The sequence below is a fragment of the Actinia tenebrosa genome, unplaced genomic scaffold, assembly GCF_029948245.1.
Source record: "Actinia tenebrosa isolate PJP-AT-01 unplaced genomic scaffold, QUT_ActTen_1.0 PGA_scaffold10__47_contigs__length_13832649, whole genome shotgun sequence".
Taxonomy (NCBI): domain Eukaryota; kingdom Metazoa; phylum Cnidaria; class Anthozoa; order Actiniaria; family Actiniidae; genus Actinia; species Actinia tenebrosa.
The window spans coordinates 7,595,791-7,610,642 of record NW_028292570.1 but is presented as its reverse complement, the minus strand read 5'-3'; the positions used below and the strand labels follow the sequence as shown (position 1 = coordinate 7,610,642).

At 43.1% G+C, this 14,852-nt stretch overlaps 1 protein-coding gene across 1 annotated transcript; it reads left to right on the top strand.

The window, feature by feature from the left end:
• Nucleotides 1–471: 471 nt before the first annotated feature.
• On the top strand, nucleotides 472–2,264 carry LOC116300748 (uncharacterized). The gene has a single exon (XM_031709672.2). It carries the CDS (start codon nucleotides 690–692, stop codon nucleotides 1,431–1,433), a length of 744 nt encoding a protein of 247 aa, XP_031565532.2. The 5' UTR covers nucleotides 472–689; the 3' UTR covers nucleotides 1,434–2,264.
• The last annotated feature ends 12,588 nt before the right edge of the window (nucleotides 2,265–14,852 follow it).

Sequence of the window (14,852 nt, the reverse complement as noted above, 5' to 3'; positions counted from 1 at the left end):
TGATAAAAGGCAATATCTTGAAAAGATGCAGGTACTTAAGTTATGAATAGAAACAAGTCAATGTCTCTCTTAACTATCTCTCTAAAGAAATCTATCCACACTTTTGCAGGACAATGGTGATCATTTTTCATTTAAAAAGCGAAGATTTCTGGTTCAAAATACTAAAAGGTTTGGCTGCCCTGCCCTACTTCAGACTATGAACTATGAAGTAACGTCCAAAGTTTTAAACAACTATTTCGTGAGTCCCAAAATGACACGATAATAAAACATTGTTACGATTTTGCAAACAATTGCTGTTAAAATACTTTGCCTAAAATTTCACCTTTATTTTTGTACGGAACTTGGAGGTAGTCCTCATGTAAGAAAAGAAAAGCTATAAGAAAAGCACAGAGAAAGGTAGTAGAAACGCATCGGCGTCATCTTGTTTGTCGTTGGTCACGTCACGAGTCGGTACGACGGAGCGAATCCGTCGGGAACACGAAGGTGACGTCATTTTCGGGATGTCGTTTTGAGTCTCGCGAAATAGCCTCTACCGTGGCGGCATATAAAGGATTCCAATATGGCGGTCGAGCCATCGCGATCGAACTTGACGTTTTGGAATCGAGATAGATCTAAACTCATACGAGACGTTCAAGGACTTATGAACTGTTAATACAACCTCTTTGGGTTTTTCTTGAGGCATTTCAGCGATGATGAGCCTAATTTTTTCATCTCGCGTTTTGTTGGCTGTCTTCGCATTTTGTACCACTTCATGTTTCGTGAAGTCATCGCACTCGAATAAATCTTGTAAATACGACTTTGACTGCAACAGATCGGGATACGACAACTGCTGTATTGGTGGCAGCACTCGTTATTGTAGTACTTGGCAAAACTGTGATGGCTACTGTGAGTATCCAAGGGACTGCGGTTTTAGTGAGTTTTGTGTTGAAGGATATTGCTCGAAGGCTGCTGGACCTGGAACACTTTCCTGTTTCACCGACCAAGACTGTTACAACGCCAACACATTGCATGAAAAGTACGGCGAGTGTTTTAACTACAAATGTGTCCCATCCAAGTGTAAGTTATGCCCAATGTCTTGTAAAAATGGAGAATGTGAAGTACCAGAAAACTCCAGAGAAGACTCTCACAGTTTCAGCCCAGCTTCGATAATTGGCTTTACAGCAGTAGTGCTGATTGGAAGTTGTATTGCTTGTACGCTTTACTGTGGGTGTGCAAGAAGACGTCGACAGCCTTCCATGAGCATCCCTGCAGCTCATGAAGTAGAAAATGAACGACAGCAACCTGGAACTCCTCCTCCAAGTCCACCCTTACATCATGATGCACCGCCCCCCTATCATTCTCTAGAGATGATTGACAGTATACAGGTAGAACCACCACCACCAAGCTATGCTGAAGCTGTTAGGAACTCACATAATGATATAGAGAATGTATGAGGACACTGGTCCTCTCTGATTGATATTAGAACTAATTACAAACAGGCCAAGTGCATCTTATATCTTATGCATTTGTGAATTATCTTGATGTGTACAAATATTATCAGTAAGCTTCTAGTGCTAGGTACTGTGATGTAAGCTATTTTTATTACTTTTTTTATGCCAACCACAGGAAGCCCATACAAGCTTTGAGAACTGAATGTAATAGACCTTTCACGAATTCGCTTGACTGACCACGAAACAATGGTTTGAAGTCAAGACTGAACTTGATTCTTTTATTCATCAAGTTCAAACTCGACTTGAAACCATTGTTTCATGACCAGTCAAGCGAATTCGGGATAGGTATATTTAACAAACAAAATAACAATAAAATAAATAAAAGCTAACATTGTCATTCTTGTTCTTTAGTAGTGATTTTGAGCCATTTTAGCGATTTAAAACAAAAATTCTATAAAATGGCTCGAAATCACTACTAAAGAACTGGGATGATGTAAACAACACTTCATGTGAGTAAAAATTAGCTTTTTTTTTTCTTTTTTTTGTTAAATTACATTCAGTTCTCAAAGCTTGTATGGACTTCCTGTGCTCCAACCAGAGATTTATTCGTTGATGGAATAAAGCAACTTGGTAAGAACTAAGATAGCACTAAAAAAGTGCAACCTATACATGTAGTATTAAAATAATCTATTGTTTATTTAGTGCTTAGAGTGCCTATCACCCTTCTGACAATATTCACAGTATTGATTCTATATGGGGTAACATGTTGAATAATCTGGAAAAAAAAGTCCGAGCACAGCTTCTCGAATGTTATAAAGGTTTTACCATGCCATATGCTAATGCTGTGATGTATGAGGATTAAGACTTCTTCATGCAGATTATTTCCGTATAATTTAGCTGGCAGTACGGTATGCCGCTTATAGAATATTAGCATACTTATTAGAACGTTTTCCCACAACCGAGTTTGCTAATATGCTAATGAGCTGCATACCGTACTACTAGCTAGTCTAAAGTAACAGCCATTTTGAAAAGTGGTTTAAAGATTTGCAGAAACAAAGCAAAAAGCAAACAAAAAAAAGATGAATGATTAATCCAATAAACCAATAATGGTTGTTTGGTGGTGAATGCTGCCATTTGCAGTGGACAAAGAGGGGGGAGAGGGGGGGATATGAATGAGTCAGCAGACCTTCAACTTTTGCGGAAGAGGGGTGGCGGGGGGAGTTCTGATGCCCACCAAATGCACCCCCCTTGGTTACGGCCATGTAAAACTTCAATTGCTTGTCAATCACCTTTTTTATTGTTGCGAAGTCAAAGTCTCGAGATAACTTCCGTTCCGTACGTCTCTCGGCACCCACCGACCCGATTTGTAGCGAACGAACCAAGTAGCCGGGTACAGATCCCATGATAATGTGGCATTCATGGTCCAAAACATATGTATTTATTGCAGTCATGTATCTTGGCTATTCATGCAAGGCTCTCCATCAACAGCCAATCAGGATAATACCGTTCTGCCCTCTGTCAATATAAAACACAAAAAGGTCGAGTTGACTGTCAAAACGGCTTCAGTCTATGCGTGACGAATTTTCTTCATTAGCAAGACGATTTTGTATAAGTTTATGCACTAGTCAATTGAAACCCCGACCCCCGCGAAATACCGGGTAATTTAACATTTGAGTGGTGTTAAAATCAGACATTTTCCCCGGTAGTCGGAGGCACATTCACATTCAAATTCTTGTGCTACACAGAGCCAATTGTTGTGTGTTCCATGCACTAAATATTCAATGCTCAATATTTTCATGGGCTCTGAACCTCCCGGGGGAGTACTCGCCTATATTTGCTATACGGGTATGTGCCGCCCTATAGGGTATGGTTTTTCGGCTTTTGGGTCTGGGGTAGGGTATCATTTTTGGACATTTTGTCTGGGATAGGGTATTATCTTAGTCTGGGATAGGGTTAACGATTTGGTCATTTTTGTCTGGCGAATAGGCTACGCTTTCTGCCGACCAAAAACAATAAAAATGTTCATGATAGTTATGATTCATCAGCTTTTTAATTATAAATCAAGCCAAGCTTTCGAGCATCTTGCTCTTCATCAGGGCAAACGGTTGTGACAGTTTTACAAGAAACACGCAACATAACAATGTGCGCGTGGTATAGTTAAATGTATCAGTTGCTAGGAGCGCACGCGTTACGAAGGGAGAATTAATTGCGCGCGCTATTTTTTTTTTTTTTTCTTTTTTGTCTATTAATAAAAATGTTAGTAAATATTGATTGCAATCGATTGTAAAACCGTATTTTCCGTCTTTTAGTCTGGGATAGGGTGTACAATTCTTAGTTTTAGTCTGGGGTAGGGTATGTAAAATCAAAATTTTAGGTCTGGGATAGGGTCAGGGTTTTGAGGTCCTGGCGGCACACCCCTACCCAAGTTGGGGGGGTAGTACCCCCCCCCCCCCCCCCCCCGGGCTGAACCTCAAATCGTGCGAAAGCGTTTTGCTTGTAAATTGCGAAGCAGTAGTTTTAATAGATTAATCATGATCTGATTCTACATTCAAACTGACCGAAACGACTGAACAAAACCCTCGTATAAGAACCTGGGTTTTTTTAAGAACCTGTTAGGCTAAAATTCTCACCATATGTTGTGGACCTCTCCACATAAGAACCTATTAATTAGGCTACAATTCTAAGAAAGGTTCTTATCAGTGGAGTTCAGTGTAAAAGTATATAGGTAGAAACTGCTATGAAGTTTGTTTGAGCATGTGTTTTGTGTAGGACATCATACTGCTTTGTACTAGGCTACGGGCTGCCTGTGCTTGTAATCACAACGCCTTCTTGGTGTTTTTTCAAGATGGCCGACCTCTTGTTTCCAGGCCCTTACATATTCAAACGAGCGTTAAAATCCCCGCTCGATTCCCAGCTGAGAAAACCATTAGTTAAATACCCGAACCCCGGTGTAATCATGCTCTTAAAAGCACATCAAAAACGCGTCACGTCCCCGTTCAGTGCCCCGCTAGCCGCGGGGGTTTCAATTGACTAGTGCATTACCAAAAGATTTGCTGTTTTACCCTGTTTTTTGTGTGTTTGATATCACCAAATGGATTGTGTTAGGGGTATTTCTAAAACCTGGTTGGCCAAAGAAATGTTTTCACGAAACCAAACAGCAGACTGGATGACGTCATTGTGAACCATTATCAACGCGGAAGGGTAAGCACTGAATCGAATCAGACGACACCGTTTAGAATAATCAGTTTGCGGATTCGTTGATGTGCTACTATTATGGAAATCATAACACTAAGAAGCTGATTCCTACCTATTATCCAAAGGTTTCTTTTCCTGACTACAACAGATTTACTGTTCCTGATTACGACGAGTTCACTCTTCCCAACTTCAAAGAGTTCACTGTGCCAAATATCGATAGGCCGACGTTTTCTTATAATGATAATGATTATGATTATACTTCCACCGACCAGTCTTCAGGATTTTCTTCAGGAGGCCTTATTGCTACTGTGGTTGTTAGCATACTTCTAACCAGTTTAATTGTTTGTCTCCGATGGGTTCGATACAGGCCGAGGCTAAATCATTTTCAGCAAAACTGTATTGTGCAACCTCCAGCAGCGACTAACAACAGCCGAACAAACTTATATGAGGAACCGAGTATAATAGTCATAATAGCCGTGACTCGAGATGAAGACCACATTATTCGTCAGACCGTCAACCGTCCTCCAGATGGCGAAGCACCTTTCCTAAGCGAAGAAGACTTACTCCAAAACTTACACAACAGCTGCTCTCAGGAGCCTCCTCCATACGAGGAAACGACAGCAGGACCTGATCTCCCAAAATACGAGGATTTAGTCAACGCGGCCATGGACCAACCACCTCCTCCCGTATACCCCGAAGCTCACACAACATCTCGAAGTTCTATGAATCCTTCTCAGATCACACCTCAAATCCAGCAGAATCTACCAATACCTAACGTAAACCCCCCACCATACGAAGAAGCTCAAGCAGCAACTAATCAAGCTATCAAACCGCTTCCCTAACAAACTCTTTCATCTAGTCACGGTTGAGTTGACATGGAAAGCAATTATCATTTTATACTGTGCACAAACTGTGAGTTACAACAAAAGTCAAGAACTTCATTAGATTAATTCAAGGTATCGGAGGAGACCCCTAGTATGCGCTAGTCATTTATCAATATGTGTAAAGGAGATAGCTGTATGAATTATGATGCCCATGTAGGTGGATTATGTATGATACTGATGTTGTACAGTAGCTGATTTGCAGGATGACACTAGCCCACAGTTCTTCTTCAATCCTACACTTTGTTAGTTAACAAAGACTTCACATTGTAGAATTTTCAGTAAGCCAGAAGACTTTGGCTTATAAGGATGTTAAGCTTCTAGAGAAAACGAGTTATATTTTGCGAATCAATATTTGTAGTATATTTTTAGAAAGACAACAGTTGCCTCGATAAGTTGTTATTGATGTCTATGCCTGGGCTGGACACCCATCACTTGATTAAAATTAATATAAATATAAAAAGGCAGTAAATCACGATAAATCTACATTTCAGTAAACGTTATGGTTCGTTATATATTAGTCACGCTTCAGAGAAATGGGAGCCACTGAGAGGTTGATCATCGTGAGTCATGATCATGGACATTGTCCGAACCCCAGAGGCGGATCCAGGGGTGGTGAAGTAGGTGACTAGTCACAGTAACAGTAACCCCCCCTTTTTCTCGAGTTCCTGGTAAAACCTTAGTAATAGTCACCCCCCCCCCCCCCCCCTTCTAAAATTCCTGGATCCGCCCCTGATCCCGACTTGGCCAATGCTTTTCACAAGTTCCGGTTTTTCTTTCGCTTCTTTACAAACAATTAAAAGAGACCGGCAACTGAATAAGAATTTTTCTCTTCACTAGGAGGACACCGGCTACTCTTCAGAAACTCACGGGGAAGACAATGAGACTTCAGTGTTGTGTATACATCAATTACAGGGATGTGTCACAGCCTGTCGACGTCTTGGGGCTCGATAGTTCAAAAATTAAAGTTTTGAAACGTATTCATGGTAGTTGGGTTACCTGTGTATCTTTCACAAACTTATATTCATAATGAATAAATGAAAAAATATGTAATACTTTTTGGTTGTAAAAAGGTGTTTTGTTACTTCCTCGAAAGTGGGCGGAAACTCAAATCGCTGTCAGGACTGGACAACAATCAGTTGATTACCGAAGAAATCAAATATTTTTATTTAGGCTGCGTTCATAATGAATGGCAAGGGGGGGGGGGGGGGGAGCAGGTGAAAATTCGAAATGTTCAGAATAATTCTTAACACCCCCCTTAAAGTCATGCAAAAAAAATACAACCCCCCCTCCCCCCCACACACACACAAGCAAGGCTTGTAGCTTCTTCCAACAATCGTGCATCCCCCAATTTTCCCGATGCCCCCTCCATTTCACCTGCCCCCCTCCCCCCCCCCCCCCCCCTTGCCATACATTATGAACGCAGCCTTACAAGGCCAAATCAATGGATTTCTATACGAATTCTTTTCAGTCTATATTTAACCCAAATGGGTTACAACAAGAACGATAGAACTAAGTTGTTGCAGAGAGTAAAACTTCTTCTTAGCCTATTTACAGCTGCTTCCCACCAAGAAGCAAATAGTTGCTCTTATTACCGCTCCATTAGCATTGTTGTCGGACGAGCGACAGCAATTGACGCGATATTCCAATTCACTATACTGTTCGGGCGGGAATTGCGAAAATTGCCAAAACAAATATTCCCCACTCGCGCGCAGTTAACAGTAATTGGTAATTATGTTCACTCACCGACACCTAGACATTCAATGTAAGTTTTCCATTAATATATAATTTATCAATCTTTTTTAGCGATAACAAGACAGAGATGTAGAATATGGATGGAGATGGCTTTTTCTCTATAATGCGCTCCATGTTTGTTTTTTTTTAAAATCATGTTAATTATACTATTTGATGATAAGTTTATCTTCACCCTGTAAATAAGTTCCTGTGTAATTGATTTTAAAACTCGCCGTTGTCATCTCTTGTCGCCCAACGGGGAAAAAAGTATTTCGAAAAAAAAACAAGTTTGCCGAACTCAACCCCTTCACATCATAAAGCCTCCTCACATAGATTTCTTAAGAAAGATCATGCGCGCGGTGCGAGCAATGCGCTTCACACTCATGACCAGTGGAGGACTTTACGGGCTGAGTATTTAGGCGCGGTGCGAGCGAAAATGAACATCATTTATATGACGGATTATTATGTAAGTTGGAAATCAGTAAGATAGGGTAAATTCTAAAAATATCTCCAGTTCTAAAAGTAAAAATTCTAGATTATCCAGAGTCATACCAGAGATGTGGAGGTATTTCTAAAATCAAATTCGCTGGTTAAATGTAAATGAATGGGCCAAGTAGTATAGGGAATGGGGGTTCCAGCGCAATCTCAACACGGGCAAGACCCGTGTCAAAAATCCACCTACGGACGACCCCCACTCCAAGTGTGGTTGAGGGCAACAGCGCACTTAAATATGTTAGTCTATATATGGAGTGCGAAGAATGTAAGAGAACTTTTAAGAAAGAAGCGGATTTGAAAAAGCATTTGAAAATGAAGACGAAGTGTATGAGCAGTTATGATTGTGGATGTGGTAAGAAGTTTGAGACTAAGGTTAAATTGTTTTGGCATTGTCAGGACTGTGAGTACGACTACGACGACCTAAAAAGTGCTTGGTATTAGGTATAAAATATTTCCTATTATATAGATGGAATCCCAAAGCAACTTCAGCACGGTGTCAATACCCGGTAACGGTGAGATTGACGTTAGACAGTTTTGGCGTCAGTCAGAAAGGAAGGTTAAAAGGACTCTCCGAAAAGGTATAGAAGAATTAGGAGCCCTGAAAGCGAGCATAATGGTAGAAGTAAGTTTGTCAAAAGACGAGGTAATGACGACAGCAATGTTGCGATCAAAGTCGTTAGTGATATTAGAATCCACGAATCTGGATAGGTCACTCAGTGAAGCCTTAGAAGCAATAATGGAGTCGCTGTCTAACTACACGAAAGAAGGATCGGGTTGGACAGTAGAGGAGGTTGAAGGAATAGAGATAAGTATAGCCAGGTACGTACCCATACGAGGGGGGAGTTACGTACCGCTACCAACGTGGGTAGAAAGGAAGAAGGCTATTGTAAACGTGAAGAATGAAGACAATCGATGCTTTATGTGGGCAATCAGGTCTGCACTGTATCCAGCAGAGAAGGATCCCTGTAGGACAAGTAAGTATCCCACAGATGATTTAGAGTGGGATGGTGTGGAATTTCCCATGCAGTTGATAGACATCCCCATATTTGAGGAAATAAACGATCTAGCAATTAACGTTTACGGAGTCAGAGAGCAGACGATAGTACCGTTAGTTCTGTCAAAAAGTAAAGGAGAGCGCGTACATTTATTCTACCACGGCGGACACTACTCATGGGTTAAACACATTAGCAGACTATTCTACAGACATACTAAGCACAAAGGCAAAAAGTACTTCTGCGACTGCTGCTTGCTGTCATTTACATCCTTAAATGCCCTAAAGAAACACGATGAGATCTGCCGCGGAGTCGAAGAAGTGGCGCAACGGATCCAGATGCCCACCAACAAAGAGCTTTCATACGCAGACCATCAAAAGCAGATGCAAGTGCCTTACGTGATATATGCAGACTTCGAAGCGTTGATAACTAAGGAAGAGCAGAAACGTGGCGCCACGAATAAGGTAGGATTACACGAGATCTGCTCCTTTGGTTACATAGTAGTCAGATCAGACGGTAAAGCAAACCCTCCTGTGATTTACCGAGGTAAGAACGCAGCTAATGAGTTTCTAGAAGCATTGCGAGAAGAGGAGGGGGAGATAAGAGAACAATTAAGACGTCCAAAGAAGATGGAATTTACCAAAGAGAACCAGGAGGCTTTTAACAAGGCAAAACAATGCCACATTTGCCAACATACGCTTCTTCAGTTTGGAAGACGAGCCAAGAAAGCGTGGGATGAAGATGGAAAGTATCTAGGAGAAGCTCATTTTAAATGCGGGAAGTATGCTAAGAAAGGTGAGAAGCCGGGAAAGCCCTCCACGCACTGCATTCACTGCCACAAAGCATTTGTTGAGGATTTCTATGTGGATAAGGTTAGGGATCACTGCCACATCACTGGTAAATACAGAGGAGCGGCTCATTGGAAATGCAATATAAACTTCAAAGTAAATCCAGATATGGAGATTCCGGTGTTCTTTCACAACCTCCGCGGTTACGACTCCCATTTGCTACTACAAGGAACAGACGGCTCCGACGTCAAATGCATACCCAACAACAAAGAGCGCTACATGTCCGTAACTGTGGGTAAGCTAAAGTTCTTAGATTCGCAGCAGTTTATGGCGGACTCCTTGGCAAACCTCGTAAAGTATAACACCAACTTTCCCATTTCCAGTCAATATGGTGCGGAAAGGAAAGGAGTCTACCCATACGAATACATGGATTCCTGGGATCGATTCAAAGAGTCCCTACCACCCAAAGATCGCTTCTACAGCACCCTAAACGAGTCCGGCATAAAGGATGAGGAGTACCAGCATGCGTTAGACGTGTGGGAAAAGTACTCCTGTGAGAACATGGGGGACTACCACGACATCTACCTAAGGTCTGACGTAGTGCTGCTTGCAGACGTTTTCCAAAGCTTCAGAAAGATGGCTATGGAATATTACGGATTGGATCCCGCTAATTTCTACACGGCTCCTGGGCTCAGCTGGAGTGCTTTGTTAAAGAAGACAAATGCGCAGTTGGATCTCCTAACGGAGTACGACATGTATCGGTTTATGGAAGACGGTATTCGTGGCGGCGTATGCGGACCCAGCCGACGTTACGCCCGCGCAAACAACCCCTTAGTAGAGCACGACCCAGAGAAACCAACCACATACATTTACTACCTGGATGCGAATAACCTTTATGGTTGGGCAATGTCACAGTACCTACCTGTGAGAGACTTCGAATGGGATCCAGTGAAGCCGATAGACTTCTACATGCAGGTAGGAAAGGAGGAAGACAAGGGTTACGTTTTAGAAGTGGATCTGGAGTACCCAGAGCGCCTGCACGACGAACACAATGAGTTCCCCTTAGCACCAGAAGCGATAGAGATACCATTTAAGCAGCTAAGTCCGCTGCAAAAGCAAATGTGCCCTGGTTACAAACCGTACAGGAAACTAACTATGAACCTGATGGATAAGAAGAAGTATGTGGTACATTACCGCAACCTGCAGTTCTACGTGCGACACGGAATGCGCGTAGAGAAGATCCACAGAGTCCTAAAATTCACGCAGGAACCCTGGATGCGCCCCTACATTGACTTTAACACGCAAAAGCGTACCGCAGCGAAAAATGACTTCGAGAAAAACCTCTTCAAACTGATGAACAACAGCGTGTTCGGAAAGACAATGGAGAACATCCGCAAGCGCGTAAGCGTAAAAATAGTCAGCACCAAAGAGGAAGCAGAAGCATACGTGTCACAGCCAGGCTTCGTTAGATACGTAGAAATGCTGGACTTCTACGTGATTCACATGAAAAGGGCAAACCTCTTACTAAACAAGCCCGTTTACACAGGCTTTACGGTGCTGGATCTATCGAAGCTGCTTATGTACGAGTTCTACTACGATAAGCTTAAGCCAAAGTACGGAGACCGCTGTCGCCTCCTGTACACAGACACCGACTCCCTAATTCTAGAAGTGCAAACGGAAGACGTTTACAAAGACTGCCTCCCCGACATAGACGAGTACGACACCAGCGGTTACCCGAAGGAGCACTTCCTTTACTCTGCGAAGAATAAGAAGGTAATTGGGAAGATGAAAGACGAAATGTTAGGAAAACCCATAGTAGAGTACGTGGGTCTGAAACCAAAGATGTACAGCGTGCTAAAGTTAGACGGCGTAGAAAAGAAAGCTAAAGGCGTAAAAAAATATGTGGTTAAGAAGGACATTACGCACGAGTCCTACCTCAACGTACTGCGTACGCGTAAGGAACAGCGACATAAGATGAACAGCCTGCGCAGCTACGGACATCAAATACACAACGTTACGCAGGAGAAGGTGTCACTGTCTGCATTTGACGGTAAGAGGTGGATGTGTGATGATGGTATCCATACGATAGCATTCGGACATCACACGATAAGCAGTTCTTCTTTGACGAACCCACGCGTGGGACCATCATGAAGATAATACAAGATGGGCTGACCCTTCTTAGCTATCGCACTTCGGATCTGGTAAGTTTCCAAAGACCAATTAGGATCCGTAGCTCTTTTGGATCCTCCTTCTAATTCACCCGACTCATAGAGATATCGAACCGTGACATCGCATAATCTTTTTTCCTGGGGGAAGACCGCCCTCGAACTTCTGATGAAGGACTTGTGTTCCACGTGTTTCTTTTTTATGGCATCCTTGGGTTTCATTCCCGTAGCCCTGGCCGCCTCGTTGTTCGAAGCTGCGACGACCTGGGGGAGCCTCTGAGTCCATTCCCTGTTGCGTTTGGAGGGATCTTCCAGCTCTTTCCAATACTGGTACCCAAAGAGACGCTCGGCCAAGGTCTTATTGAATCTTTCGACGATGCTCTGACCCCTGTGGTACTCTGCTTTAGCTCTTCTAATCTTAGTGTCGTGGTCTTTCAGGGTCTTGGTAACCACGCCCATAAACTCCGTCCCCGCATCCACTTGCAGCAGCTTAGGCCATTTCAAGACGCGCTTATAAACCCTACCTAGGGCTTCTGCGACTTCCCCAGAATCCTTGCTGGTTATAGGTTCGGCGTCCTTGTATCTGCTTGCGATATCGACTACGGTCAAAGCGTACCTATAGGTCTTCTTTCTCACCTTGTCGTGCGGTAAGAAAAGCAAATCCGCCTGATGAACTTCATTGGGGGTATTTACGGTGAAGCTGGGCCTGGGAATGTACTTAGGCACGGGAAGATAAACCTGCCAGAGGGTTTGTTTTTTCAACCAGTTCTTAGCCGTTTCGTCTGATACCCTGGCCGCGGTCGCGAGTTTCTTGATAGCTGACGCTCCTCTCCAATAGCCTTCCGGCCCATAGTAAATCCTTTTAAGTTTGTCCTCTACGCGGCCCATTATATGAATTCCAAAACAAGATTGATCTTGCGTCCGTTGAAATCCACCGTCTCTCCGTCCACTTTAATGGTAATGTTTATGCTTTCTACCAAATTAGACAAATCATATTCCAAAGAAATGGGAGTGTATTCTACTGGGTCAAATGGATTACCTTTGGGTAGAAACTTGGACATAAGAGAAGACTTTTCTCCATTGTTGTAACTATGAACCAAGTCGCAATAGACTTCGTAAGAGGATGCGACTTTCCATTTCACATCATATGTACTGCCGCTATTTATCGTGGTACTAGTAAGACCTAGGAGTTCTACCAATGGACTGCCTATTAAATTAGCGCTTCCACTATTTTTCTTGAATTTCATTTCATGGGGTAATCCTGTGGTAAGAGTATATCCATGCTTCGCTAGCTCCTTAGCCAGTGTTATTGGGGTGTAATGGGAATCTGGTATTTTTGGTTTGGTGCCGGAAGTTCCGATGACAAAGCCATTAATTAAATTATACCAAGAATTATACAAAGAGCAACTAACCAACCGAACCTTACAGGCTTTGATGGGGGGATTCAGATAAGTGGTAAAGTTATTCTTGTCGCTTTCCAAAAAGACGATCATATATTACAGGGGACAAGTCCCCTTCGTTAGAGCAGATACGCCAAGGCCACGCCTCCTGCCAGCCCTGCGACTCCTACAAAGACCAACTCATTGTCTTTTTGTTTCTTAGAAGGCTGGTAGTAATTCTTGAACTGAGGCTTTCTTAACCCCGTTAATGCCGCGGGGTGTGCTTGCGCATAAAGTTTGAAGGCGTAGTCTGTGTTTTCGAAGTTCTTATCCGCCTGCATCTTGTCTTGGTAGTTCTTGTCCAACCAATCCCTGTAAGCTTGTCTTTTTTCATTCCAAGTTGCCACGTCCCGCTGATATTTCTCCAGCGCTAAGTCGTGTCTCTTCCTTTCGGCGGCCAAATCTCCGCTGCGATCACCTCTAACTAATCTATCCAAATATTGACCACCATAATTAGCTCCAGTGAATGCTAAGGCTGCAATAACTCCACCTGCGACCACGCTAGCCATTTATACATTAGGGATGTACTTTTCCTTCCGTAGGTAATCCTTTACCATGATAGCCCCGCCAACGGCAGCGGTCATCTTAGCGAAATTAGCGAAGCTCTTGCTTGGGTCTTCAGTAAAGTCTTCTTTGAGCACTTTCTTACCTACCCAACCAATACCCGCAACGATGGAAGTAATGATAGCTGCCTCTTCAACAGTTTTCAATAACGCGGTTGACATTATATTACAAAGCGAGAAGGAAAATCTAGGTCGCCACGGTACGTGGTGATAAATCTACTCCATTTCAGGGATCTTACTTTTTCTAACCTCCACAGGTGCGCGATACGTTGGTGGTTCTACCTTTTTCGTTGCCCGCCATTGTAAGTAGAGGCTGCCTGCTGCTATAGCGACTCCTAACGCGCCAATGACGTATCCCGGATTAATAAAGGATTCCTCTTCTTTTTCCTCCACCTTTTCTTCTTTTTTGGCTTTGTTCTTCCTGTTCATCTCCGCGAGCTTCTTTCCGGCAGCGACTCTGCCCGGAGATTTAGCCTTGGTAATCTTGGTATCTTCTACGGGAGCCTTTTCTGGTTGTTCTTCGGTGCCACTCATCTTATATTAAGGGACTTGAAGGACTTGACAAGTAACTTGATGACGACTTGACAATGACTTGGCAATGACTTGACAACGACTTGACTAAGTACTTGAGGTGACTTGACAACGACTTGACTAAGTACTTGAGGTGACTTGACAACGACTTGACTAGGTACTTGAGGCGACTTGATCAGGTACCTCAGCAAGTGCTGCCTGGAAGACCTTTTCGACTTCTCTGTCCTTCTTGAAGTCCTTCCAAGATGTTCCAAAGGAACCTAGTACCTCCTTCAAGTCGACGTGCTGAGCTACGTGAAGTGCCGCAGAGGCGACTGCCATTAACTTACCGCACTTCAAAGACAACCACCCACAGGTTATCTTAAGTTCTTGGGCGATAACATAGTCCTCGCTTATGTCCTTCCGCAGTTGCTCCACGTCGTCTATGGGCAGCGCAAGTCCAAGCAATTTAGTGGCAAGTCGGATAGCGGAGTCTGCTACGGCGTCCGTGGTCTTACTTGCAAGGGCAGCCTCGTACCTCTTATGGAACTTCTTAACCTCCTCTTCTGACAGCTTATTAACCTGCTCATGGGTAAGTTCCTTACCTATCATTTCTTTACACTTCCCAGAAGACACAAGAATGTTAAGTTGTTCCTTGAG